The sequence below is a fragment of the Microtus oregoni genome, unplaced genomic scaffold (assembly GCF_018167655.1).
Source record: "Microtus oregoni isolate MIOR12 unplaced genomic scaffold, Mior012 000009F_ref0000495, whole genome shotgun sequence".
NCBI lineage: Eukaryota > Metazoa > Chordata > Mammalia > Rodentia > Cricetidae > Microtus > Microtus oregoni.
This window is the reverse complement of record NW_024543068.1, coordinates 12,536,698-12,564,027: the sequence shown is the minus strand read 5'-3', so window position 1 is coordinate 12,564,027 and position 27,330 is coordinate 12,536,698. Positions and strand designations below refer to the sequence as shown.

Sequence of the window (27,330 nt, the reverse complement as noted above, 5' to 3'; positions counted from 1 at the left end):
TTGTGTTAAACTAAGAATCAGCCACCTACATCCCAACTACTCATCACTGACAGTCAGCCTCCCAAACTGGCCTGGTGCAACCATACTTCTTTGCCACTTGGTTCTTTGTAGTCGTTCCTTAACTGCACAAAGTCCTATTGGTACTGATTTAGAGGGACCAGGGGTGTAGGGGACCCATAAATTCTGGTCTTTATCACCTTATCCAGTTGACCTGATTTGTTATATTTTTCTTCTGCAAAGACCAGCTCCATCTCACTCATGTCATTGTTGAGAATAAAGCAAACTTTGGACTTGTAGAATTCTGGGTCATCTGTTTCAAAGTACTGAGGAGAAAGGAAGACACAGAAGCTCATGAACACACTTTTGCCATGAATGAAATTTTAACTGCTTGATAGCACTTATATCTTCATCCTTAAGAATAATCAGCTCAGGGGCTGGAGAGACAGCTCAGTGGTTAAGAGCACTGGCTACTCTTCCAGAGGACCTGGGCTCAGTTCCTAGCACCCACATGTAGGCTCACAACCATCTGTTACTCCAGTTCCAGGAGATCTGATACTTTCTTCTGACTATGTGGGAACCAGGGATGCATCTGGTGCATGTATATACATGTAAGCAAAACACATATACAGACAGAATAAAAATAAATAAATCCTATAAAAAAATAAAAGGGGAAAAATACTTTAGAAAATCAGCTCATGTGGAAAGAGTCCAGAGCCAGTGGCCAGACTGTCTTAGGGGAAATGCACACCTAAGATGTTACCTTGTAATGCATACGAAGTCCTATGATTTGGGCCAGGAAAGACCGAGTGAACCGGGCACGGACCAACTGCTTGTAAGCTCCTCCCAGAGAGGACTCATACAAACACTTGCCCACCAGCCGCCCTGCAAACTCATACATCTTTAAGCGCAGGTGAGCCGGCCGATTGGGGTTAGGATGCACCTGTCAAAGAAAGACATGGAAAAGCCTTGGACCATTTTTATCTCTCCCAGTTCTGGAAAGGCCCTCCCTCCCATTGTGATGGACCACTATAATTTGGACCTGGAATGTCCCCCAAAGGTGCCCAGTATGCCATCAGTAGGGCTCAGGTTACTGGGGTATACCCTGGAAGAGGACTTCCTGCTGGCCTCCTCTCCTTCTTTCACACCCTGCCCCGAGGTGAGTGATCTTGTCATACTCTGCCACCAGGATGTGCTGCCTCACCACGGACCCCAAACAAGGAGGCTGACCAACCACAGACTGAAACCTCTAAAAGGCTGCAGTGAGATGGTAATTTTCTCTTTATTTGCTGATTGTCTCAGGCATTTTTTTTACAGTAATGGAAATCTGGCTCATACCCCATCCCAAGGGAATAAAATTTCAGTTTAAGAGCAGACAACTGAGTAATTTAAAGTGGCCAGAGGATAATGGCTGCAGAAGAACCTTAGTTAGTGTACAGGATGATTTGAGTACAGGTGATAAGATGCCTCTCCCTAAACGAGAACTTCTTAAAACGCCATCACATGCTTTACTTCTGACATCTCTCTAGTACAGATCTAAGACAGAAACCAACTGCCTCGGGCTTTCTTCTTTAGAAAATAGCTTCACTATTATAAATGAGCAAAGTAGCCATTGCAATATAATGTCTTAGCCAGATGCTCAACTATCTATATTCCCCCTATTTTACAGATGAAAATTATGGAGCCAAATAAAAGGGAGGCAACTTGATCAGCTCATTACTAACAGCAAATGAAGAGCAAAACACAAGCTGTCAGACTCCGAGGTCAGCGGTGTGAGCCTCTGTGGTTTACTGTCCCACCCACCCGCGGAGAAGGCACAGACTCACTAGTGCTTGGTTGTTGTCACTGAACCGAGTGAAGAGCTGACTGGTGGTATCAAACAGTGCTTTGCAGATTAGCTCAAACCATTCCCGGCGAGGCCCTCCCCAATCCAAAGCTGAAAAGTACAATGAAAATTAAAAGGGATGCTGGCTGACTCCACTTCCTGCTGCTTCTCTTCCTAGTTACCACTCAACACTCTGAGCCTTCTAGTCCACTGCCGGTCTCTTCACTGCAGCTCGCCTGCATGGTGGACATTTTTTGGAAACCCCATTTCTTTCTGTAGAATTTAAGATATTCTGATCACTAAACTAACAGAAACACAGAAGGTCAAAGGTCCCAGAACGAGGACACTCTGGGATTGCAGTGTTCTTTTGTCCTTCTGGTATGAACTCTGAGAGCTCACCTACACGTCTCTGTTCTCCCCTCTCCATCACGCCACACATCCAGGCCTCTTTCCTGACTCATAGAAACTGGGCCTTTCAGGGGTTGAGGAGCTGGTTTGGGATTTTCTGGAAAATGTGGGAGTAGGAAGGAGAGTTAAAACGGTAAAAATGAAACTTCAAAACTAACCTTCTTCATCCTGAAAAACCACTTCAAAGTTCTTGCTCCAATCTGAGATGGAAAAGTTCCGCGTGGCCTTCAAAGACTAAAACAGAGAGAGAGAGAGAGGAAGGAAGCTGTCAGAATACTGGCTGGCATTCCTCAGCTACTAAAGACCAACCCCCCCAGAGCACCACCACTGCCCCGAGTCAGCTACTACATGCAGGCAATATATGGCGCACAAGTAAGCGTCAGTGATATTGTCTTATATTAAATACACAAATCTCCAGGAGGACTGCAAGTTTCAAGGTCAGCCTGGTCTATAGCATGACATCTCACTGGAGAAAAAAAAAACATCTAATTTGAAATCATATTTGGAATTTGATAGTTACAATTTTTCTTTCTTCTTTTTTCATAAACTTCATTTTATTAATGAAAAACCCCTTACATACAAGTTTTCTTTAAAAAGATACGAGTAAGTGATAAGCTGTAAACAAGAGAGCTGAGGAGTCTTGGTTCCCAGCAAAGCACAGACTATCCACCAGACATCTTTCCACCACAAGCAAGGGAGCCATCCCACATGGAGTGTGGTTGAGAAAGGGGGTTGCCAGGCACATCGACAAGAGCCAAACACCACAAATGCTTTCTGGACAGGCACCAAGCCTTCTCACTCCTAGGGAATGTCAGACCCATGCCAATGTCTGTGGTGGAGACAAACACTCATCAGGTGTCCCATGTCTATTGACCCGAGTGACAAGAAAAACTACCTCCTTCTAACCCAGTGGAAGCTCCTACCCCAGGGATGATGAACAGGCCACTACTTCCACCCCCTACACTGTGACTGTCCAGGAACTACGTCACCACAGACCAGAAAACTGAGGCATAATGAGTCTCCTCTGTTGCATGCTTGTAGTACAGTGGCCCCAACCCAGCACGATAAAAGTATATACAATTTGAGAAGAACAAATGGTCTCTAATATGTTTAAAGGGAGAAACTCATGTTTCATTAAAAAGATACATTGCAGGATATAGCCAAATACTGAAGAGGTCCTTAGCTGAAGAACTTGCTCATAAAGATGAAACTACATACCGATTCCAACAGGGCGTGTCTGCTGACCTTCAGGGTGACTTTGGAATGAGGTCTCTTCATGTGTACCTGCCGAAGCTCTCGCTGGAAAAAGTCCACCTTGTCTTGAAAGGTCTCCGAGCCTCCTGAGGAGCAGCAAAGTTCATTACAACTTACAGACAGGCGGAGGAGCACCACTCTCCAGCTCAACACCCTCGGGGGCCACTGCCTTCCCCACCCTTACCGATGTTCTTGTGCAGGGAACGGATGAAAGTGGCAGCTAGAATATTCCTTTCCTTGCAGCTGAGCTCCACAGGAGGTTGAATGCCATCATCCACCACCAGGGTGAGGAGCTTGTGAACAGGGTCAGGGCCAAGATAGGAAAACTAGCAAAGAAAATTTAGAAAGTGGAGACGTTCGTCTACAAATCCCTTAATTTCAACAAAGCCTTTTACATACCTACTCTGCTACACAAACAACAGAAGCAAGGCAACACCGTCTTTTGTAAACAAGTACATGCCAGTATACCTCTTGTTTCTCTTATACTTTACTTAGTGCACATGTATGCAGATGTGTATGGTGCACGCCACAGCATGCACACGGAGGTCAGAGGACAGCCTGTGGCACTCTTCTCTTCCACCACAGCGGTCTGGAGAAATGAACTCTGGTCACTAGACCTGGCTGGCACTTCCAGCTGCTGAGCCATCACCAGCCCTATCTCGATGATCTATAATTCACAGGTTTCTGTTTGTCTCTTTGTTGTTTTTAGTGTGTGTGCCCATGCAGTGCCTATGTGATAGTTTTCAGGACTTGGTTCTGCCTTGCTAAATACTGCAGGCTGATTGGCCTTTGAGCTTCCAAGCGATTCTCCTGTCTCTGCCTGCCATCCTGTTGCATGAGTGCTGGGATCATGTGCTGCCACCACGTTTGGCTTTTTACATGGGTTCTGGAGATCAACTCAGGTGGTCAGGTTTGGTTGACAAGTACTTTCACCCACTGTGAAGGGACTACTGGTCCCTTCACAGGTTCTCACTGAAATTATCTGAGTCATAGAAACTGCCTTTAAGTAAGAATCCTGGGCAATACTGCAGACCTTCTGACATGAAGAAGGGAAACAGGAGCAACTCCTATTCCATACACCTGGAGAAAGTCATCTTCATAGACAATACACCTAAACCTCTGAAGCAAAGCTTACATTTAGGCTCAGAACAATTAGAAAAACTACAAAAACAAAAATGACAAACTTTTGAATATATGAGAACATTCCTTCTTATAGAATGAGCCAAGCACCAGGAGACCAGGAGATTACTACTGGCAGAGTAATCAACATCCTTTGAAAATGCTGCTGCAGACAAAAGACCCTGGTAAAGTATTCTGAATGGCTATTGGTATATACCAGTCTAGGATCCAGTTTCTGTAGCACACTTCTCGTATATTCATGGCATTTAATGAGGGACAACTTTTTCTTTGTTTGGAAATGAATCTGTGCATAGAGAGAGAACTTTCAAAAACAATGAAAAAGAAAAGACTGCTCACCCTGAGGTTGAGGCCTGCTCACCCCGAGGTTGAGGCCTGCTTGGCAGGAGGCGGACCTACAGTTCCCCTTACCTTTGTTCCAGGGCACACTCGGAAGGTGTAGAGGCGCCAGGGGATGATTTTCAGGTAGAATTCCTTCACTGAGAATTGCTGGGGACCAACACAGAAAATGAAGTGAGTGATAAATAAGAGGGCCCTGTTTGGGTGTTAGAAGGCAAATAGCAAAGTCTTGTCTATATTCTTCATAATGACAAAAGGATAATCTAGTCAGCACTAAAATAAATGTATCTGTGGAAGGCAAACCCAAACCTGACAGTACTATTTCACAAACACACATCATCGCAATGCTCAGGTCCGACTCTCATTTTGGGGTGCTTGGAATTAGGTCTTCACTTTATGAGCACAAAACATGTCATCCTGGAACAACTAGGACTCCTTCTTTCCTGCAGCTGCTCAGTGACCCCCAAGCCCACAAACAGGCACTGCTCCCTGGCTATTTGGTGTTGATTTGCTGTGGTTTGGTTTGAGAGGGTTTATGCCCCAGCCCAGACTATATTGGGACTCATGAGGCAGCCCAGGCTGTGCTTGATGTCACAGTGATCTTGCTTCAGCTTCCCGAGTGCTGAGATTATAGGACGTGAGCTACCAGCCTGGTTCCTTTGCCCTATCTGCATGGGGAGACAGGAAGAAGGGTTGGAGAGAAACACAGTGGGATCTCACACAAAAGTCCATCTAGATACCGAACTATGAGGACAAGGAAGACTCTTCTTATGCCATTTATAAAAGGAGAAAAGATAATGCATGATTTTTTTAAATCTGTTATGTGAATGTGTGTCATACATGTTCCCTTTTTTCCAGTGCTTGGGACTGCCCCTCCTATGCTATAGGCATGTTCTACCACTCAACTACATCCCAGCCCCTACACTTTCCCTTATGACTTAAAGACCAATGCTTATTAAAGAAAACTTCCAACCAAACTAAAGAGAGGAAACGGTTGGCTGATTTTAGCAACGATGAATTCAGGGCTGCTGCGCTGTAATTTCTCACCCCACTCAGTGACCTCACGAAGAAAGCTAGATTTGTAAATAAGAGGGCATCCAGAGAAGATTAGGAAGCACAAAGGGATTTGAGCCCCGCTTTGACTGTGAGACTAAAGGAAGCAATAGAATGCTCCAATAGTCTCATTCTCGTGAGGACTAGACGAAGAAGAAAACACCAACAGTCAAAAGAAAGCCTCCAACAAGGTGCCCTGAACTCCAGGACTTGGGAAGTTCACCTTCCTGTCTCTGCCAAGCTCTTTCTTACAGTCTTGAAGCCTGTTAGTGACAACCATTTAATGTTGTTTGACATTATCACAGAATGAAAGAGCAAATTGTTTCAATACAGCACAAGGGGCCTACTGAGGACTTACTGGCCGAAAGTGACCTTCTTTACAATCCTGACAGCCCCACCTTAGACAATCTTCCCCAAAGCATTCACAGGACAGAATGTGCAGGTATTCAACAGTGCCGAGAGACACAGGCTCTGGTGGAGATCTGCCCTCGTACAAAGCAAACTCTTGCAGCAGCAGAGGGGATACAACCTTCTGTTCCATGTTAGGACGCCTCTTATAGTGTCCCAGAAACCCTACGAGTAGATGACTGCCCTACTGACACTCAGACTGCCACAAAAACTTAGTGTTTGTTACTAAATGCAAGTCATATACAGATTCAGATGGGGGATTTAAAGGTAAGAAAAGGAGCGCCAACCTTTGGTGACACATAGCAGTACACCTTCTTGGGTTTCTTCACCTTCTCAGGGGTGTGGCACTCGGAGGGTGAGTCTTCATCGTCCTCCTCAGCAGCGGTGGAGGGCCGGCGCTGAGAGGAGCTCATGTGCAAGGGAGGAAGATGCCATGGCGCACCTGTGCAGTTGTTGGCGTTGTAAAGGTAAGCCTCGAAGTAGATGCTCACCCCGGAGGTGGACACGTTGCGTTCGACAATATTCTTCTCATTCTCTGAAGCGGAAAGAATGAAAGAAGCTTGACATAGAAATCGAGAGAGGACAAACGAGCTGCCGATGGTCATTTAGTGTACTGCAGGGCAGGAAGGTAAATGTGGCTCGTCTATCAAATGTTTGTGGGGTGGGCAAAGAGCAGACATAAGAGGAAGAAACGTGCTGGGAAAGGGCCAAGTCACCGCTCTCAGCTCACCACTAAGGACAATCATGTCAAATTCGCCATTATTGATGGGCTGGTTCTGGTATGAGATGCAGGCATGGAAGCAACCTCGAGAATGCAGGGTGAGTCGCAGGAACACCTGGCACGTCTGCTTGTTGGATGTCACCGACTTCTCAAATGAGACTTCATTGTTCTTGTCTTCTTGAGCACCGAGCTACAGGAAGCAAAGTATGACTCCATATGCTTCATAAGAGCTTGCCCAGGCTCCTTTAACCTATGCCTCACACTTCCTAAACACACATGCACTATGAAATAAAGATGAGATGGCTCCGAAGACAAGAGCTGGGAGTGAAGTTCCAGGAGAGACCCTAGCTTTCTTGCACATAGAAAAGAGAAGGCACTTACCTCATGAATGGACAAGGTGTAGTTGTGCTCATCTCTCAGGGACATGGAGTTGTTGGTTGGGTTGTCATACTCATCTCGGGGCACTATTTGCAGGGTGTGTGGTTGACCACAGGTCAGCACAAGAGTAGAAAAATGGCACACAATTTTGGTTTTGGAAGGAACCACCATTCCTGAAACAGACGATGAAAAGCAATGGAGACCAAGAGAGAAAAACAGTTCACAGAAATTAACATTGGGGACTTGTTCTCTGTTGTTGATTCTGGGAGTGTTTTTACTTTTATTGTTATTTTTAACCACTTTCTGTACCAGACAAAATGAGAAAAGAACCTGAAGAAGATGGAACTAAAGGCACAAATACAGTGCTATAATTTCCCAGGGAGCCTTTGAGTGGGCCTCACAAGTGAGTGCTGAAGCCAGGTGGAGTTCTGTGAATTCGAGGCCACTCTGGGCTACAGTGGGAGTTCCAGGATGGCCAGGGGTGACTACACACTGTGCAAGCATAGGAACCTAACCTGATTCCCAGAACACATGCACAGATAGGAGAGAAAAAAATTGTTTTCAAAGTTGTTAGAGGACAACGTTTTTGTCCTGTAATCTCTATGTACACACCTGCCATTGAATACACCACACTCGTACACGCATATACAAGTAAAAATAAGCACTCAACAATGGCAAAACCAAAACTATAGGTCATGAAAGAGGGGCAAATCCAACAAAATACATATCGGAAATGTATACTGAGCACCATTAATGCTATGAACAAGGAAAAACTGGTTTTAAAAATATAGAATTTACTCTTTAAGAATTTCATACATATATACCATATATTTTGGTCATATTTACCCATACCCCCTCCAACCCATCTCTACCCAACACCACCACATGCCCCTCCCAACTTCATTCCTTCTTTTTTAACCCACTGAGTCCAATTAGTGCTATCCCTGTGCATGGGTGTGAGGACATCCAAATAAATAAAATATAGCTTGTTGATGAATTAGAAGATTCAATACAGAGGATGAGCCAACTTGCCCATGTTGAAATACAGTCTAATACAATTCTTACTAAAATCTTAGGGAAATACTCATAAATTAGATACTATACCAAAATTTGTATAGACAGAAAAAGGAACTGGAATTAGCTAGGGCAGCTTTGAAAAAGAGGACTAATGGAGAAGAGCCGTGCAGGCGATAAAGCAGGTGCAGTAATCCAGGCTCTGGTACCAACTGGAGGACGGACACATCAGCCAGTGTCACAGCACAGAACCCCAAACAGGAAAGACAACCCTCTTAACACAGTCCTTGGCAACCAGAGAGCTTAAAAACCTCAACATAAATCTCACATACAAAAATTAACTAAAAATGGAGCATGGCTTTAACACAAAGTGTGAAATAATGAAACTTTTAGGAAAATTTTTGGGGAAAAATCTTTAGGATATAGAATTAGTCAGAGATTTTAGACATCAAAAGCATGATCATGAAAGGAAAGAAAAAAAACCAGAAGTGAACTTTATCAATATTAAAAATGTTTTTATACCATGGAAGATCCTATTAGGATGAAAAGAAAAGCCAGGTTTTTAAATGCTTGAAAGGGGACTAGTGGTGCATAGGATTTATTTTAAAAGGCTCTCAAAACACAACATTGAAAACCCAAAAATTTCTAATTAAAAAATATACAAACATCATAAAAAGATATTTAACTAAAGAGGATATACAGTTGTCACATAAACACATGAACTACGTTTATCATCACTAACCATTTGGGAAATGCAAAGTAAATACACATTTATCAGAATGGCTGAAGAACAGTGACAATATTACAATGGCAAGGACGTGAACAAAGGATGCAAATGCCACAGCCACTCTGGAAAAGAGTTTAACAATTTCTTTCCATGCAGGGCTGGAGAGATGGCTCGGAGATTGGAAACACTGGCTGTTCTCCCACAGGTTCAATTCCTAGCACCCATATGATGGCTCAGGACAGTCTGAGACTCCAGTTCGGGGGATCTGTCACTCTTGCACCCTCCAATAGACATACATGCAGGCAAAACACTAGTGTAGATGAGAATAAATCTTTACAACAAAACAAACAAACAAACCTAAAGATGCAGCCCTTTAATCCCAGCGCTCGGGAGGCAGAGGCAGGTGGATCTGTGTGAGTTCGTGGTCAGCCTGATCTACAGAGTGAGTTCCAGAACAGCCAGGGCTACACAGAGAACTCCTATCTAAAAAACAAACAAACAAAAAAAAACCCAACTAAACCAAACCAAAACAAAAAACTCTAAAGATGTGATTATCAAGTATCTTGGTAATTACACTCCAGGGTATTTACCTTGAGAAATAAAAACTTTTGTTCACACACACAAAAAAATGTACATGAATGTTAATAGCTATGTTGATAACAGGAAACAATCAGGTGTCCTTCAACTGGTGAACAGCTAAACAAATATCCACACCACTGAACAGTACTCGCAAAGAGAAACCAACAACTGAAATACCTGACAACCTAGATGAATCTCCAAGAGTTCAGCCAGCCTTGACAAGTTGCCCGGTGTGGGTCTCCCTAACACCCTTCAAATGACCTAGTGCAGGAACGTTTTTGGGACTTCGGTTTGAGACAGGGTCTGTGTATCTCAGGTTGGCCAAGGAAGACCTAGAACTTCTGATCTCCTGCCTCTGCCTTCTGAGCACTCATGATCCAGATCATTGCTAACATGGATCACTGGATCTGGTGTTTGTAAAGGAAACAGAAACTAGATTACTGGTTTCCCAGGGTTTAGAACAAGCCTGTGGAAGTGACTGTAGAGAACTGCAGAAGGACAACACAAGGGAGGAGCTGGAGAACAGCAGAAATGCTTTGTCCTTTTTTTCTAAAACTTTACATTTTACTTCTATTTTACGTGTATGCATGATTTCCCTGAATGTATATTTGTGCACCATGTGCATGCCTGGTGCCCATGGAGGACAGAAGAGATTGTTGGATCCCCTGGGCCTGGTGTTAAAAGATGATTGTAAGCCACCATGTGGGTGCTAGGAATAAAGCAGGATTCTCTGGAAGAGCAGCCAGTGCTCTTAACCGCTGAGCCACCTCTCCAGCCTTGTTCTGTACCTAACTGTATTAATGTCAGAACCATGACTGTGATATTGCACTACATCACCAATATACTACAATCTGAAAGATGTCACCACTGAAAAACTAGGTTAGGGTATACCTCATCTCTTATTTATCATGCATTTAAATATATAATTCTCAAAATAAGTTTAATTTAAAACAGAGATGGTATGTAAGGATATAAATTGTTCCCCATTGGTGGCAAGAACAATGTGGCAATTCAGGTGCAAAGATTCTGAGTGAGGCATTCAGGCAAAGGAGGCTGAGCAATGCAGAGACAGCTTGTTCGGTCTTCCTTTGCTCTAGACAAAGAATAGGGATCATTCAAGCAAGACTCACTAGCCTTCCTAAGACTTCAGTCACTAAGATGTGCCTCCACAAGTCAGCCAAGGTCCTATCATTTTTATGGACACCGAACTAGCCAATATCTAATAACATCTTCAAAAAAAATGCAAGGAGGTCATAAAGCACAGACAGGACCCCAACACACTAAACCCTGCCATTAAGAACCAGAGATTACAGTTTGGACCTCAATCTCAGTGAGCATTTGTTATCTGGCATAAAGGCATGAAGACGAAAAGGCAGAGATAAAGCCATGAATCATGGGCAGATGCTCTTCAGTGGGAAGTAAAATACATATTGACAGTACCAGTGGATTTGGGCCAAGGTGCTTTTACTTGGAAATGTCTTTTAAAAAAAAAAAATCAGAAAAATGTCTCTCCTTTCTATTCTGATATCTTTGGTCCTTAAGACCCCATCGGACTGGTTACTCAACAATTCTATTCCTTGAGAAATAGAAACACATGCCCATACAGAGACCCATACACAGACGCCAAAAAGACCGCAAAAGCATTACTATTTTTCTTATTTGAAAAGAAAACACTGCCTCCAAGCCTGCTGACCTGACTGTGATCTCCAGAACCCATATGATAGAAGGAAAGACCTGACTCTACAAATTGTCCTCTGACCTCCACATGCACACTGTGGCTTAGATATGCCCCTCACACAATAAATGGATGGATGGATGGATGGATGGATAATAGATATAGACAGGCAGATAGATGATAGGAAGATGATAGACACATAGATAGATAAAGAACATTTACAGTAGTCTTATTCTTGTGAGTCAGGAAGCAGCGTGGGAAGAAACAACCTAGATGTGCACTGAGAGGGCTGGGGCGGAGGGGGGTGTAGAGAGGGTGCGCAGACCAGGCTGTCCTAGTAGCCTGACAGAGACCAGGCCTTAGTTTTGGTTCACTAAAATGGGACAGAGCTAAACAAACAGTCCTCAAGAAAACCACAACTTAGGAGCAACCAATCAGTAGGCACTCCACAGCCTTTTGCTAGCTCAGCAGGCCCCCAAAGCCCCTTTGCTGGCTCAGCAGGCGTGCCCCAGTCTCCTGATAACTAAAGATAGCTTTCCCTACCCTGCTGCTGGAACCTTCCCCCAATCAACTCCAGACTAATCTTTCCTCTACCAATCAGCCCCAGATTAATCCCTCCTCCCTGGAATTTCCCTAACTCTGCTTAAAAAAAGCTTGCGACCTTCTTGTGGGGTCACCATGTGTCACTCCAACATTGGAATTAATGAAGTGCTCTTGTTACTGCATATGTGGCTGTTGGTCTTTCCTTGGGGGCTTCTCTCGGACCCTAACATGCACAGCTTACAAAAAGACAAATAATATGTGGCATATTACTTGTCAAGTAAAAGAAATGAAGAACTAAGCATGATATGGCATAGATAAACCTTACATTAGGTCAAATAAGTCAAAAAGGCCTCATATTTTATGATTATGCTGCTAGAACTGTCCAGAGAAGGCAATTCCATAGCAACAGACTAGTGGCTATGGTTGGGGACATGGCAACAAAGTTGCTAATGGGCCTAGGGTTTCTTGAGCCATAATGAAAATCCTCTAAAGCTGAATGTGGTGAATTCTGCCAAGCAATGGCTTTTGCATCCATTACATTTTAAATTGATGAATTTTGTGTTAAGTGAACATAATCTCACAGTGTTATTTTTTAAAGAAAGAACTGGGAGTCCTGTTCGGTGGCAGAGCACATGCTTGGCCCGGGGCTCCGGATCCCATCGTACCCTCTACAAAAGAGAAGAAAGCACAAAGGAGGGACAGGGAATAACCAAGGACCTACCAGGCTGAAAAATTTTGTAGTAGGGACTATAGGCCACATTTAATCCACCGAGCTTCACAGTGATCTCGTAACGCCCCGCCTTGCGCACAGTGAAAGCCACCTTTACCACGTTGGAATTTGGCTCTTGGAGGACTTCCTGGGTCACTGGAATTTCCACTGCTAGTTCGACGTGAGAGATGTGAACTCGCAGTCCCACAGGCCGATGGGCGGGGAAAGGCTGTCCATTCTTATAGAACAACTGCAATGGGAGTGGGCACCCATTAGTGAAAACAAGGGAGAGAACCACTTCCCCGGTGATCAGAGTATGGGGCAGAGGAAGCAGCTGGCCAAGGTCACACTGGGAAACCCCAGTCCCTACCTGTTCCTTTGAGTTCGCTTTTAGCGACACAGTGAGAGGCTAATTCATACACACAGCAAAGGAAACCATTAAATCATGGACAAGTTCTTTTCCTGTTCAGAGGACAGGGCAGGATACACCGCAGAGTCAAGAACACACCAATTTCAACTTGAGGTTTCTGAACAATAAATGGTGCCTCAGTGTTCCCGGCACTGTTATACAACCAATATATAATGGTAACCCGAATGCAAGGCAGTAGCCAGCAGCACAGCGCCTATCATTGGCACCGAGGGGGAAGGAAGCACCAGGCAAAGGTTGAGGGGTTCAGGCTCGCACACCAAACTTAATGCTACCTAGTGGAGAAGGTGCTGGACGGGTTGTAAAGGTTCTTTGTAAGGTGCCAGAGAATAAATATTTACGGCTTTGTGAACCACAGACAACTATTCTAATTATGCAAACGAGAAAGCAGCTGAAGGATGCTGTGGGACAATGGTCTTGAAACCTGTAAAGATTGTACTGTAGTGGCTTTGTATTGTTTTGTATTTGTACTGTACTGTATTGTTAAATATTGTCACTTGTATTGGCTTAATAAAACGCTGATTGGCCAATAGTCAGGCAGAAAGTATAGGTGGGCTGACCAGAATAGGAGGATTCTGAGAAGAGGAAAGGCTCAGTCTGCAGTAGTCACCCAGATGCAGAGGATGCAAGATGAGAATGCCTCACTGATAAAAGGTACTAAGCCATCTGGCTAACACAGACAAGAATTATGGGTTAATGAAAGATTTAAGAGTTAATAGAAGCCTGAGCTAATGGGCCAACCAGTTTATAATTAATGTAGGCCTCTGTGTGTTTCTTTGGGACTGAACGGCTACAAGACCAGGTGGGACAGAAACCTCTGTCAACAGAAGGACAAGTGAATATGGCTGTGTTCCAATTAAAAGGCATTTACAATGCCAGGCAGTACATACCTTTAATCCCAGAATCTGGGAGACAGAGGCAGGCAGATCTGTGTTCAAAGCCAGTCTGGTCTACATAGTATGCTTCAGGACTGTCAGAGTTACATAGTGAGACCCTGTCTCAAAATAAATAAATAAATAAATAAATAAATAAATAAATAAAAATAAAGAAGAAGGAATAGGAGGAAAGAAAGAAGGAAGAAGAAAAGAGGAGGAAGAAGAGGAAGAGGCAGCATTTACAGAAACAGAACTGGGGCTTGCTTACACTTTCAGGCTAGATTTACCAATTCCTGATCCACAACTCCTCCTCCCACACTTCCTTCTGCCCTTTTCTTTCTTGCCTCCCCTCCCCCCTTTAAGACAAGATCACACAATATAGCTCTAGAACTCACAGAGATCTGCCAGCCTCTGCCTCCTGAGTGCTGGAATTAAAGATGTTTATTTTGGGCCTTTTATTTTTTGAGTCAAGAGTCCCATACAGTTTAGGATGGCTTTGAAATCCCTATGTAGACAAGGAGGACCTTGAACTCCTGATCCTCTTGCATCCACCTCCCATGTGCTGACATCATAGTAGTGCAAATCCAACCAGCCTCAATACTGCTCTTCTTATTTAAAAGGCTAACATTAGGCTTTCCACTTCATCAAAGCCATGTACCCAGTAAACCAAAAGGCTAGGAAAATATTAACAATCCCCAAGTTCCTGGGAGGGACTGAAAAACAAGGGAAAAGGTTGACATCTAGCCAGCACCACCAAGATAGCACTGGGCTCTGGGAAGCCAATGACTCAGAAACCACAATGGGTATGGAGACAAAAACATTCCCTTACATGCACTCGGAAGGCCATGCTGTGGCCCACCTCATAGGGGTCCTTCCAATCCCAGAACACTTTGCAGGACCGGGGATCCAGGTAATTTCCCCGCACGTAGTCATAAATAGTCCGGTCCCCTCGGCGTTCACGGTCTTCATTCTGAAGAAAGCTGACTACACGTGCGGCAAGCTCAAAGAGGAACTTAATTGTGAAGAAGAATGCAACCACAGACACTGTGATTCCACCTATGTGAAAGAGAAACACACATCAGCTGCCAGTTACACATTATAATTCCCACAGAGCACACTGGTCCGCTCACAAAGCTTAAAGAAGTCAAAATGAGCCTGCGAGACTGTAAAAACCAACACCATACTGGGCAAACAGAGAAACTTCTAAACCAGGAGTAGGTAACTACAGTACTCAGAGCCAACTCACACAATGCCAGCTTTCTGTAGATTAAGTTATGCTGGGACATCACCTCACCCTGCCCTAAACAAACTGTGGCTGCTTTTTTGGAAGATTACTGTATGTTTTTCAAAATGGGAACATATTTACTCTCCTGCCTTTTATAAAAAGTCTGCCGACCCCGTTCTATTCCATGATGTCCATACAATGCCCCCTCTACCTTTCCTGCCTGTTTCGCCCCTCACAGAAGCAGTCAAAACAATGTGCTTTTTGGTTCCCTCCATTTAGAAGCCTTCTGTTCTCTTGTCCACTTGGCAAAAGCCTCTGCAAGCCCATCAGTTAGGAGTTCCTTCTCTTGGGCATCCTCAAACTTCTGCATTTATTAACTTCTTCATATTTACCCACCTCCCCCTTCATATTGTGAGTTCCTTAAAGGCAGATTTTTGCCTTGATTTGGACTTTACAGTAAACAGTGTCTGGCACAGACTGTAATTACTCAATAAATATTTCCCAAATGAATGAACTTCTCTGCCAACTGTGGGAAGGTACACTTTGGCACAAGTGAAAATATTTCTAGCTCCATTTTCAAGGAGGAGGAGGAGAGATAAGGAGGCAAATAGGAACTAGACAATAACCAAAAGACAAGCAAAAGAAATTTCTACCACCTACCAATGACGTAAAACATCAGGTCTCTTCAACGCCAACAGACAGCCGAGGATCACAGCCGCAACTGCAAAAGACACTCTGTTCAGTGTGGCTCCAGTCTCTAAAGTCACCTCAGAGAGAGCGGATAAAGCAGAGCACATGGCTTAGGCGAAGCAGCTCTAGTCTAGCGCCCTACCATCCCTGTCCTCTCTGCCAAGCTTGACAGGGGCCCGCGCCATATGTCAGATAACAAAGGCAAGGCCATAGCACTCCCCACAAAGGTTAGATCTACTGATCACTCCTGGAACACCACAAGCAGCCTCCTGCTAATTACAAAGATGAAATGAGAAGACAGTTTTCATCTTCTCTGACTCTGGGTTCCCAAGACAGTTTCCTTCTTCCATGCAAAGTGGTGCTAACCAGTGCAAGGAAAGAAGATAATGGGATACTTTCCCCGAGTGTTATTTGCCCTCTGAAAGTAATTCAGCCAAGTAGAAACATCTAGATAAATTAAAGTTTCTTTTTTACAAGTAAACATGATCACCGTGTGGGCATTACGTAACTAAATGAACTCTGGGCCATCCAGATAATGAGTAGTGGGTGCAGAGAAGTCATTTCTGACATTACCAGATCACACAAACTAATGTGCCCTTGGGAAGATGAGTTCAACAGAAGGCTGGGGAGAGGAACTAAAGGAGAGAGGAGGCTACCCATTAAGGTCAGAATTTCAGGGAAATTTTTTACTGTTATTCAACTTACTCCCCCAACCCCATTTCTACATGAGCACCCAGCACTTACTACTCAGACACAAGACATCTAAAGTTTCTAGGCTCAGATCTTAGAGGGCACAAAACAACTTTTAAAAGAGGGAAGGAAAACAAGCATCTGTGTGCTTTTCTATCTGAGCGTGCGTCAAGTGTTTGAGAGAGAGGGTGACTGGAGCAATTGGGAGGCTGAGACGGGATGACGGCCGACAGTTTAAGACCCTGTCTCAAAACGCAAACCAAAGGTGCTAGTGGAGCTCATTAGTTGGTGAAGTGCCTGTTCCACACACAGACGAACTTCAAGGTTGATCCCCCAGGACGCCTGTTAATAGGTGTGGCAGAAGCAGACACGAGAGGATTCCTGGAGCTTGTCAGCCAGCAGGAGAGAAAATTTAAGCTCCAAGATCAGTGAGAGATGCTGTCTCAAAAAGTGAAATGAAGCCCAACCAAGAAAGACACTCAGTGTCACCTTCTGGCCTCATCTAAACGCTTGTATAAGGGCATCTCAGTGGTTAAGAGCATTGCCTGCTCTTCCAAAGGTCCTGAGTTCAATTCCCGGCAACCACATGGTGGCTCACAACCATCCGGAATGAGGTCGGTGCCCTCTGCTGGCCTGCAGGCATGCACACAGACAGAATATTGTATACTAAATAAATAAATAAAATTTAAAAAAAAGGGCATCTGCACACATATGTATGGACACACTAAACATGTGTATACACACACATAATGGAGGCAGAAAACACCCTCTCCAGTTTTTTTGTTAATATATTAAGTGGAACCCAGAGTGGGTAACTTAAAAAATGAGCACCTCAACTTCTACAGGAATGCCTATAGACTGAGTCTAAAGTGCTGCTAGACGAGAAACCCACAAAGGAACACTGGAACTGCCAGCACGTGCAGTCTCAGGTATTCCCACAAGAATCTACCATAAGAGAGGACATGCAGACTCAAAGCTTGAGACTACAACTGCTGAGCCTCCTTCCAAATAGTAGCTCATCTCTGGGGACTCTATGGAGAAAGGTTGTCATGATATCACTTACAAACATCTCTGTTCCTCACAGGCTATGCTAGATGGTTCTATGGCATCAAACTGGGAGTTTAGCTGTCTGGGGTACTGCTACACTGGCGACCACTCCACGTGAGCCTCCAGCCCTTGGGAAGCTGTGGCAGCTGACAGAAGTGAAGCGCACATGGCTGATGGCAGACTTGCATCTCAAGCCTCTTGATCCTTGGACAAAACTTACAGCTTGAGACACGGGGCAGGAGAACTCCTATCCAGCTCTGACGACTGTCCTTCCCTCCGCGGGGCAGCCGGGGTCTGAGCTGCACTGCCTCTGAGCGTCACAATTTTTGCTGCTGTAGTAAGTTAGAATTTAGTATTTTCTGTGTCATCTCCTTTAGCATGCATGAGTTTGGCATAACTCCCCATATGATAACTCAAAAACAAGAGAGCGTAACAAACAGTAAAATAGAAGAACAAGACACCTGCATGGTGTCTCTCTGAGGCGTCTGCTCCTGAGAGAAGAGCTGTGGAGTCTGAGCTCACTTCCTCTTCCTCCCAGCGTTCTGTTCTGTTTACTCCTCCCACCTATCTTCGAACCAATGAGGGCCAAGCAGTTTCTTTTTATTTAACCAATGACCTTCCTCCATCAGACAGGAAATTCAGGGACCCTCTACTGACCCCAGCGTTCTTCAAGAAGAAATGTATTGCTGGGCGGTGGTGGCGCACGCCTTTAATCCCAGCACTTGGGAGGCAGAGGCAGGTGGATCTCTGTAAGTTCGAGGCCAGCCTGGTCTACAAGAGCTAGTGCCAGGACAGGCTCCAAAGCTACAGAGAAACCCTGTCTCGAAAAACTAAAAAAAAAAAAAAAAAAAAAGAAGAAGAAGAAGAAGAAGAAATGTATTAACAATGACAAAGAAGAAGAAGAAGAAGAAGAAGAAGAAGAAGAAGAAGAAATGTATTAACAATGACAAAGGACATGGTTTCTTGCTGGACCAGCAAATCTTACCCTTCAAAAAGAGCTCTTCACACTATTCTAACGTGGGTGACTGATAATGTCTATAAGAAGTTAAAACTGAAAAAAAAAAAGTTAAAACTGATTGAAACAAAGCAGCCAACAAAGACTGAGTGTTTAATGGTGTCAGGTGCTGGGGGTGGCAGAGACGTAACATCCACTCGTGACCCCACAGTAATCAATCACCTCTGCCTTTTTGAATCTTCAGCCATTATCTCTCCCTAGTCACTTATTTCTAAGCCAAATTATTAGTGCTGGCTTTTACATCACCTAGACCTTTTCCACTAAGTCATTTCTACAGCTCTACCACAATTCTTCTCAGAGCGCACAAGCCTGTACCAACGACTACTCTTCCCAAAGGCCTCTCCTCCTCTCAGAACATATGAGTAAGGCACCCGCTCTGTCATCTCCTCGCCCATCGGTCTGACCTTTAGAAAACATCGCCCTTCTCCAAGTTTCCCCCGAGGTCACATTGTGAACTTGTAATCGTCTACACTTCTCCTCAGCCAGAGGGTTCTGTCTGCCCTGTCTGTCCCGCCACACCCTCCACTGCTTTCCTTGACCACACCTCACACTAACTCACCATTCCCCTCATTATCCATTCTGTGCTGCCCAGAGCAGACCCTCACACTCGCACGTTCACACCCTGAAATGTCCTGTCTCCGTGCTTTTTCAAAAGTCATCTCCTGGTACAGTAAACTTGGTCAGAAACCATGATTGAGGTCACAGACCCCAGCAGAGAAGCTACTGTGTTGTTGAGCTAAATAGACACGATGTGTCTGTTAAATTGCCTTCTAAAGAACTATGTTTATATTCACAGGTTACTGCTGTTGACACCTGTGGTTGTTAAGAGAACTTTCAGTTTGCTGTGGGCAGGGGTAAGCACACACTCAGAGCTGGTCAAACTGATAAAAACAGTGACCTGAATGCTCAACAATAAATGGGACATTTATCACCCTAGTCAAGGCTCAAGGAGCACTGCAGAAGAGAAAGCCAAAGAATTTAAGAACTAAAGAGAGAGGAAGGGGTGGGATGCTGTCTTCCAGATATCACACGGCCACTGCCCTTTGGAACTCACAGGACCTGCATAAGATAGAACCCGTGAAGATCCTATCACGGAGAGGAGATGAACTCAGGAGGCCTGACCCCTTCCTGAGGATTTAAAGGTAGTTAATAGATAATATTTCAGGAGATATTTTCATCAGTGGCATAGTCACTGGTAAAGTAACCATGCTCCTGCAAATATAATCAAAATGTATTATGTATACATATTTAATCAATAATGTCCACTGTCTATCTTTCGTCTCATTTTCAATTTTCATCCATGAACTGTCTCCTGATTTCAACCTCTAGGCATAAGATCTCCAATTTTCAATTTAGAAACTCTTCCTACCTCTGAATTTGTGCTCAACTTTGAAATTTTTCTTCTATGGCATTTACACTGTTTTATTTTTCATTTCAAGGAAGCATGAGAAATATTTATTTATTTATTTATTTATTTATTTATTTTGAGACAGGGCTTTTCTGTGTAACAGCTCTGGCTATCCTGGAACTCATTTTGTCGACCAGGCTGGTCTTGAACTCACAGAGATCCACCAACCTCTACCTCCTGAGTGATGGGATTAAAGGTGTGTGCTACCATCATCCAGATGACAAAATCTAATCTTAAAACTTCTCCTATGGGCTGGGCAGAGTTCTGTGAGTTTGAGGCCAGCCTCGTCTACAAAGACCTCTCCTAGAGGAGCCAAAGATGGCTTAGTTGGTTCCTGCTGCACAGGTAAAAGGACCTGAGTTTGGGTTCCCAGAACCTACACAAAAAAGCCTGAAATCCCAGCCCTGCCCAGGGCAGAGAAAAGCAGATTTCTGAAGCCTACTGGCCAGTGAGCCTAGCCAAATTGATAATAAGCTTCAGGTTCAGTGAGAAATTCTGACTGAAAAGTAGAGGTGAAAAGTGATTGAGGAAAGACCCTTATTAATCCTGGGCTTTCACACACATGGTGGGTTCCCATGACTATATTCATACATAACAAAACATACAAAAATAGTTTCTAGCCGGGCGGTGGTGGCGCACGCCTTTAATCCCAGCACTCGGGAGGCAGAGGCAGGCGGATCTCTGTGAGTTCGAGACCAGCCTGGTCTACAAGAGCTAGTTCCAGGACAGGCTCCAAAACCACAGAGAAACCCTGTCTTGAAAAACAAAAAACAAAAAACAAAAAAAACAAACAAAAAAAAAAGTTTCTAAAATCCTCGTCCAGTGTAACAGTAGATAGAAACCACAACAATATGAATAGAGTATTGGTTAGATTGGTATCATCCCTTCGATCAGATGCCTATGGTCTAGAGTTTCACAGGTGGGCCTTCCTTTTAGATCCAGTTTAGTTTTGTCTGCTGTAGTCTGGGATGGAAATCAAGGCCTCAAGCATTAAAAGAGGTCTACAACTAATCTACACTTCTAATCCTAATATAATTTTTTTTGTTTTATCTTATTTGGGGGTTTTGTTTCTTTGTTTGGTTTTTCATTTGTTTGTTTTAAGACAGGATCTCAGTTCAGCCCTAACTGAACTGAAAACCACTAAGTCAACTAGACTGGCCTCAAACTCAGAAAGTTTGCCTGCCCCTGCCTCCTGAATGCTGGGATTAAAGGTGTGCGCCACACTCAGCCCAAATACAGTTTTAAAGCATAGATTTAATTACCATCTCGAAAAATCCAAAAAAAAAAAAAAAGATTTAATTACCAGTCTATTCACTTGAACCAATATACTCACTGAGGCTCTTTTAGATCCCAAATTACTAATTTAACTCAGCTCGGCACGTTTACCAGATGATCACAGGAGGGCCGTGGGCTTACTCTCTCTCTCCTCCCTCTCTCCCTCTCTCCCTCTCCCTCTCCCTCTCCCTCTCCCTCTCTCTCTCTCTCTCTCTCTCACACACACACACACACACACACACACGCACGCTACTTTTCTACAGCAGTCCGTGTCCACGGCTCCCTCCACTTTCTGCTGCTCCCGCTCTACGCGCACAACCCTGGAACCTTTCCACTCTAACACAGGTAAGTACACTGCCCAACACAACTTACTCCCCTGAGCTAGCTGACATTCCTCTCTACAGTATCCTTGCCCTTACAAGGTCTTACAAACTGACACTCTGAGCTCAGGGAGTAACAGGAGAACCGTTAAACTAATAACTCCTGTATAGCCTGCAGCTTGTGGGACACATGCAGCCCAGGATAGCTCTGAATTTGCCCCAACACAAAAACTTTAATTTACGTAAGCATTATGAGATTTTCCTTTATTAACTCAATTGCAAAGTTCTAGAGTATGACCTTTGTAAATGACCAGGTTGTGTCGATACTGAAAGGTTGGACGTGTCCCAGTGAATGAGGGCTTCTCTAGTACTAAGTACTCAGACTAGCCATTGCCCAGTGGGCTTTACATATCTTATCCTAAGTACCCTTACAGCAATCACAAGATAAACACTATTATTCTCATTTCACAGGTAAAGCAAACAAACAACAAAAAGACTAGATTTAGAAAAGTAAACTTTCAGGCTGGAGAGGTGGCTCAGAGGTTAGGAGCACTGACTGCTCTTCCAGAGGTGCTGAGTTCAATTCCCAGCAACTACATGGTGGCTCACAACCATCTGTAATGAGATCTGGTGCCCTCTCCTGGCCTATAGGATATATGCAGACATAATACTGTATACATAATAAACAAACAAACAAACAAACAAACTTTCAGTCACGCAATGGTGGTGCACACCTTTAATCCCAGCACTCAGGAGGCAAAGGCAGGTGGATCCCTGTGAGTTTAAGGCCAGCCTGGTCTACAGAGCAAGTTCCAGAACAGGTAAGGCTACACAGAGAAATTCTAACTTGAAAAACAAAAAACCAAAACAAGAAGAAGAGGAGGAGGAGGAGGAGGAGGAGGAGGAGGAGGAGGAGAAGGAGAAGACGAAGAAGAAGAAGAAGAAAAGAAAAGCAAACCCAAGACCCTCCCGCAGTGCGCAGTGGTTTAAGTTTCAGGTCCACAACTGAAGCCCCCACTTGGAACCTGTAATGCTGAATTATGAAAAAGAATGAAGTCACAGAAAGAGTCAAGTATTTGGGGGGGGGGGGGATTTAAGAATACAAATAAATAATTAGAAAGAAAGAGAGAAGGTCACCCAATCTAACTGTAAGGAATCTCACAGCAAAGTTAAAATTAGAACTACAAACTCCTACAGCTTTTTTGTTATCTTTTGAGGTAAAAATAATGCAAGGCAACACAAAGTGGAATGCAGCGCCGATACCCAGCAGAGACTATCACTGGCTGACTGCAGGATCCTAGGCGAGTTGCTTAATACTAGAGCACGTTAGCTCACAGGAAAGGGAGGAAATGCTTGAAAATACCTATCTTCAGGAAATGCTAAAACGGTGACAGACACACATATTCCAAAGTTTGCAACATCCAATAAGTTTTAGCCCATTTTTGAAGATCAGTTGTAAAAGTGTCATTTTCAAAAATGAAGAATTAACTTCTTTATATTAAAAATGGCTCTAGGAGAGCCAGTCAAAGCTCACTGTCACCGTTCTTCCCTGTATCTCCTACTGCAGAGGCTGAGGGTCGGGTCACTGGTCCACATTTGACACCCCAGTGGCTGAGTTACACTGTAACCTATTGCCTCAGTGTTGAGATCAGGCTGTGCCCTGTCCTGTTAGTCCATGTTGTTCAACAGTGGGTTTCTAATCTGTGGCCTGCCTAGAAACTCCCCAATTTTACTAGCAGCAATTAACTCCGTTTTGTGGATGGAGGATGACTGTACCTTGGTGGGCATGTAAACGACAATGTGTCCAGCACCACCAACCAGCGCAGTCTGATACATAACTTATTCCTCAAATAGGAAGGGTACCACCCCAGAAATTTATCTAAGTAAATTAGACTATGGCAACACTTGTGTGGATTTGAGTCTTACTAGGAAACACAGGAGTTTATAAACACCCAGAAAGGCACTGAGAAGAGAGCACAACTCTCTCACCTGAACTTCATAAAGAGGAAGACACCTAACTCTGTAATGTTTGACTACTGTGTGTGCGCACATGCTCGCGTATGTGTGTGTGTGTGTGTTTCTCTAAGAAAGAAAGCTTACTCCATGATGTATGATGTGTGATCTGAGAGTAAACATTAGTAATTAAGATTGCAATGAGAGAACCTGTGTTTGTCCTGGCCAGTTGCTGCCAATAAACCACTATACAATGTGAATCTGCTCTTCTCCAATCAGCTGACATGTAGGAAGGGGCTTGCCTATGTCTCTGATACAGTGCACTTAGCAAGACTTACCTTTAAACGAGGGCCCATGTTCTGCGAGCCAAGTCATTCACCAAAGCAGGTAACTTTTACTCCTTTCGCTTGTCTTCTAACTTGTACAAGGGGAAAAAAAAAAGCCAAACAGTCACCAGAAAGGACCAGTCCAGAAGGTGTTCATTGAGGTTATGTGTGTCCCAGTAAGCAAAGAGTCAGGATTCTGCATTGAAGCGGTTGAATTCTGAGGTGAAGAAATACAAGGCAAGAATGTATCATCCCTGGACGTCTCTAGTGTAAGATGAAACCAAGCACAGAAGATTCATATGTTCTGGTATAGCAGGGTCCTCCTATAAAGAAAAAGAGCACGTGCAGTAAGTTTCTGTTTCTGAAAGAAATTCCACAACCCCTCGCCCCCCGGGGGAAAAAAAAACCAACCAGCAACAGAGGAGCTACAACATGCAGCAATACAGTGAGAGTAACTGAGTGTTGGTCACCTCTGACTAGGCTATCCAACAGAAACTCCATGCGGAAGCTGCTCTAACTCCACAAAGGCAACCTCTTCCGCCTACAAGCATGTCACTCCCCAGAAGCTCCAGCACTTCAAATGCTGTCTTCCAGTAGGGGTGGGCGGCGGTACAGATTTAAAGAGCCTCATCATAGCCTCATGCCTAGCTGCAGCTTAATGGGGCTGGGACACGGCGTGGGAGGAATGTGGCGAGAACTGAGATGCACAGCAGAAGCGTGGAGACAACTCCATACTCAGCTGGAAAGAAGAACTTCAGAACCTGATCTATCTGCCTATGCAGGTTACCTCCTTTGCACCCATGCACACAGTTCCAAGATATGATAAAAGACAACAATATTGGGGCTGGAGAGATGGCTCAGCTGTTAAAGGGACGAGCCACATTGGCCGCTCTTCCAAAGGACCTGGGTTCAATTCCCAGCACCCACATGGCAGCTCACAACTGTCTATAACTCAGTTCCAAGGGATCTGACATCCTCACACAGACATTTGTGCAGGCAAAACCCAAATACACATTTTAAAAAAAATGACATTTTTTTAAATTTTAAATATTGCTAAAATTTAAAAATCTGGCTAGGTGCAGTGGTACATGCCTATAATCCCAGCACTTGGGAGGCTAAGGCAGGAGGATCATGAGTTCAAGACCAAAAGGGGAGTGAGAAGCTGTAAAATCTGCTCCTAGGGCTGGAGAGATGGCTCAGAGGTTAAGAGTACTGACTGCTCTTCCAGAGGTCCTGAGTTCAATTCCCAGCAACCACATGGTGGCTCACGGCCATCTATGGTGAGATCTGGTGCCCTCTTCTGGCATGCAAGCATACATGGAAGGAATGTTGTGTACATAATAAATAAATAAATCTTTAAAAAAAATCTGCTCCGGGATGGAGAGATGGCTCAGTGGTTAAGAGCATTGCCTGCTCTTCCAAAGGTCCTGAGTTCAATTCCCAGCAACCACATGGTGGCTCACAACCATCTGTAATGAGGTCTGCTGCCCTCTTCTGGCCTGCAGACATACACGCAGACAGAATATGTATACATAATAAATAAATTTAAAAAAAAAATCTGCTCCTATAAATAATGGAAGGGTACTAACGTCAGTTCATAATTCTCAAAGACATTCAAGGACCAGATGTAGCAAACGGGGGGTTATGGGTATACATATAAGAGCTACCAGAAAGCAAATGAAAACATGTTACTAACCAGTAAATGGGAAGAGACCGTCTCACCAATGGCACAAACCACTATCAGCACTTCCAAACTCACAACACAGACACAGTTCTTTTTACACACAGATACAGAAGTATTCATCCTGATTTTACAGTCCAGGACATAAAGAGCAAGGTATGTTTTCCCGGTTGCTCACAAAAAGTAGCAGACAGTCTGGTTCCAGAGTCCACATTTTTAGTGACCATTCTCCTATCTTTCTGCTAAGGGAAACCAAGGGAGAAAATACAGATTGCTAAACAAACCAGAACAGAAGGAATGGAGGCCAGCAGATCAAATAAGTTGGCAGACTTTTATAATTAAAAATGAGTAAGTATATGCATGTATTTTAACACATGGTGATGGACTTGCCAAGTACATGAGCCAAAACATGGGTCAACCAGCAATTGGAACCAGTTTAAAGGATCTACAAACAAGGGAACAGTTATGTAAAGTATTAAAGATCCTCATGATAGAACGTTATATGATAATTTAAAAATGAATCTTTTGAGTAACAAAAACACCAGATTGGGAAATGCTCACAAATAAACATTAAATGAAAAAGCAAGCACAACACTGTTCATACAATACAAACCCAATCTTAGAAATGGCATTATATAGTTGTGAAATGATTTTAAAAGGGTGGTTGGAGACGTTCCTCAGTTATTTAAGAACGATTGCTGCCCTTGCACAGGACCTAACTTCAGTTCCCAGCACCCGCACCGGGCAGCTCGCAACCACTTCTAACTCCAGGTCCAGGGGATCCTGCACCTTCTTTTGGTGTCCATGGGCATACACACACAGGCTGAGAACTGCTGATAGACTCTCATGCAGCTCAGAGTGGCCCTAAACTCAGCAGTAGGCAAAGATGGTCTTGACCTCCTGATCTTGCCTTTACTTCCCAAGCCCTGCGATTTAGATGTGTGCTACTATGCCTGGTTTATCAAACTATTTTTTTAAATATTTTACTTAAGTTCAGGTGCCTGCAAAAGCCAGAAGAGGAGGTCAGATCCTGTGGAGCTGGATTAAAGGCAGCTGTAAGCTAGCTGCCCAATATAGGTACTGGAGACTGAACTCAGATCCTCTGAAAAAAACATGACACACTCTTAACCACTGAGCCATCTCTCCAGCCCCAGTTTTCCAATTTTTTAATAAAACAAAGACTAATAAAATGTTCCTATTTCTGGAAAACATTTAATATGGGGGACCTATTTTCTTTAACAGGGCAGTAGAGAATAGGCAAATTATCTTTTTGGGTTTTCTTTTCTTTTTCTTTTGGAGACAAGGTCCCATGTAGCCCAGCTTGGCCTCACTCATTATACAGCCAAGGGTGACTCCGAACTTTCCCACCTTCCAGTGCTGGGATGACAGGCAAACACCACCTTGCTGGGTTTAAGTTACCTTTTTCCAAATAACGAAATGGCATAAAGAAGTTAAGATAAAATATATTGAAGTTTTATTTCTATTCATTATGATTTTAGAGGCTCTTCAATTCTATAATCAGCTACTTGGCTATTAAACCAAGTAACTCCTAATATAATCTGTCCCTACTATGAATAAGTTTATCTCAATAGCTCGGCACCTCTATTGAGCATCAAGGCTCAACCTAAGCT

At 43.9% G+C, this 27,330-nt stretch overlaps 1 protein-coding gene across 6 annotated transcripts in view; it reads right to left on the bottom strand.

Moving 5' to 3' along the window:
• Arel1 (apoptosis resistant E3 ubiquitin protein ligase 1) overlaps positions 1-27,330 on the bottom strand; it is a 51,102-nt gene that overhangs the window by 7,861 nt on the left and 15,911 nt on the right. For 2 of the 6 annotated variants that reach the window (XM_041658238.1, XM_041658240.1), the window contains exons 2-16: positions 24,031-24,341; positions 15,955-16,015; positions 14,899-15,125; positions 14,085-14,099; positions 12,780-13,017; positions 7,524-7,693; positions 7,152-7,332; positions 6,709-6,956; positions 5,033-5,110; positions 3,669-3,810; positions 3,449-3,570; positions 2,389-2,464; positions 1,824-1,933; positions 761-940; positions 198-323 (exon numbers count right to left, since the gene is read on the bottom strand). In XM_041658238.1, the coding sequence (XP_041514172.1) occupies positions 198-323; positions 761-940; positions 1,824-1,933; positions 2,389-2,464; positions 3,449-3,570; positions 3,669-3,810; positions 5,033-5,110; positions 6,709-6,956; positions 7,152-7,332; positions 7,524-7,693; positions 12,780-13,017; positions 14,085-14,099; positions 14,899-15,125; positions 15,955-15,970 (1,929 nt within the window). In that variant the 5' untranslated portion in view covers positions 15,971-16,015; positions 24,031-24,341. Of the gene's footprint in view, positions 1-197; positions 324-760; positions 941-1,823; positions 1,934-2,388; positions 2,465-3,448; positions 3,571-3,668; positions 3,811-5,032; positions 5,111-6,708; positions 6,957-7,151; positions 7,333-7,523; positions 7,694-12,779; positions 13,018-14,084; positions 14,100-14,898; positions 15,126-15,954; positions 16,016-17,941; positions 18,054-24,030; positions 24,342-27,330 lie in introns of those variants that run through there. The other 4 variants (XM_041658239.1, XM_041658242.1, XM_041658241.1 and 1 more) reach the window with 4 other exon arrangements.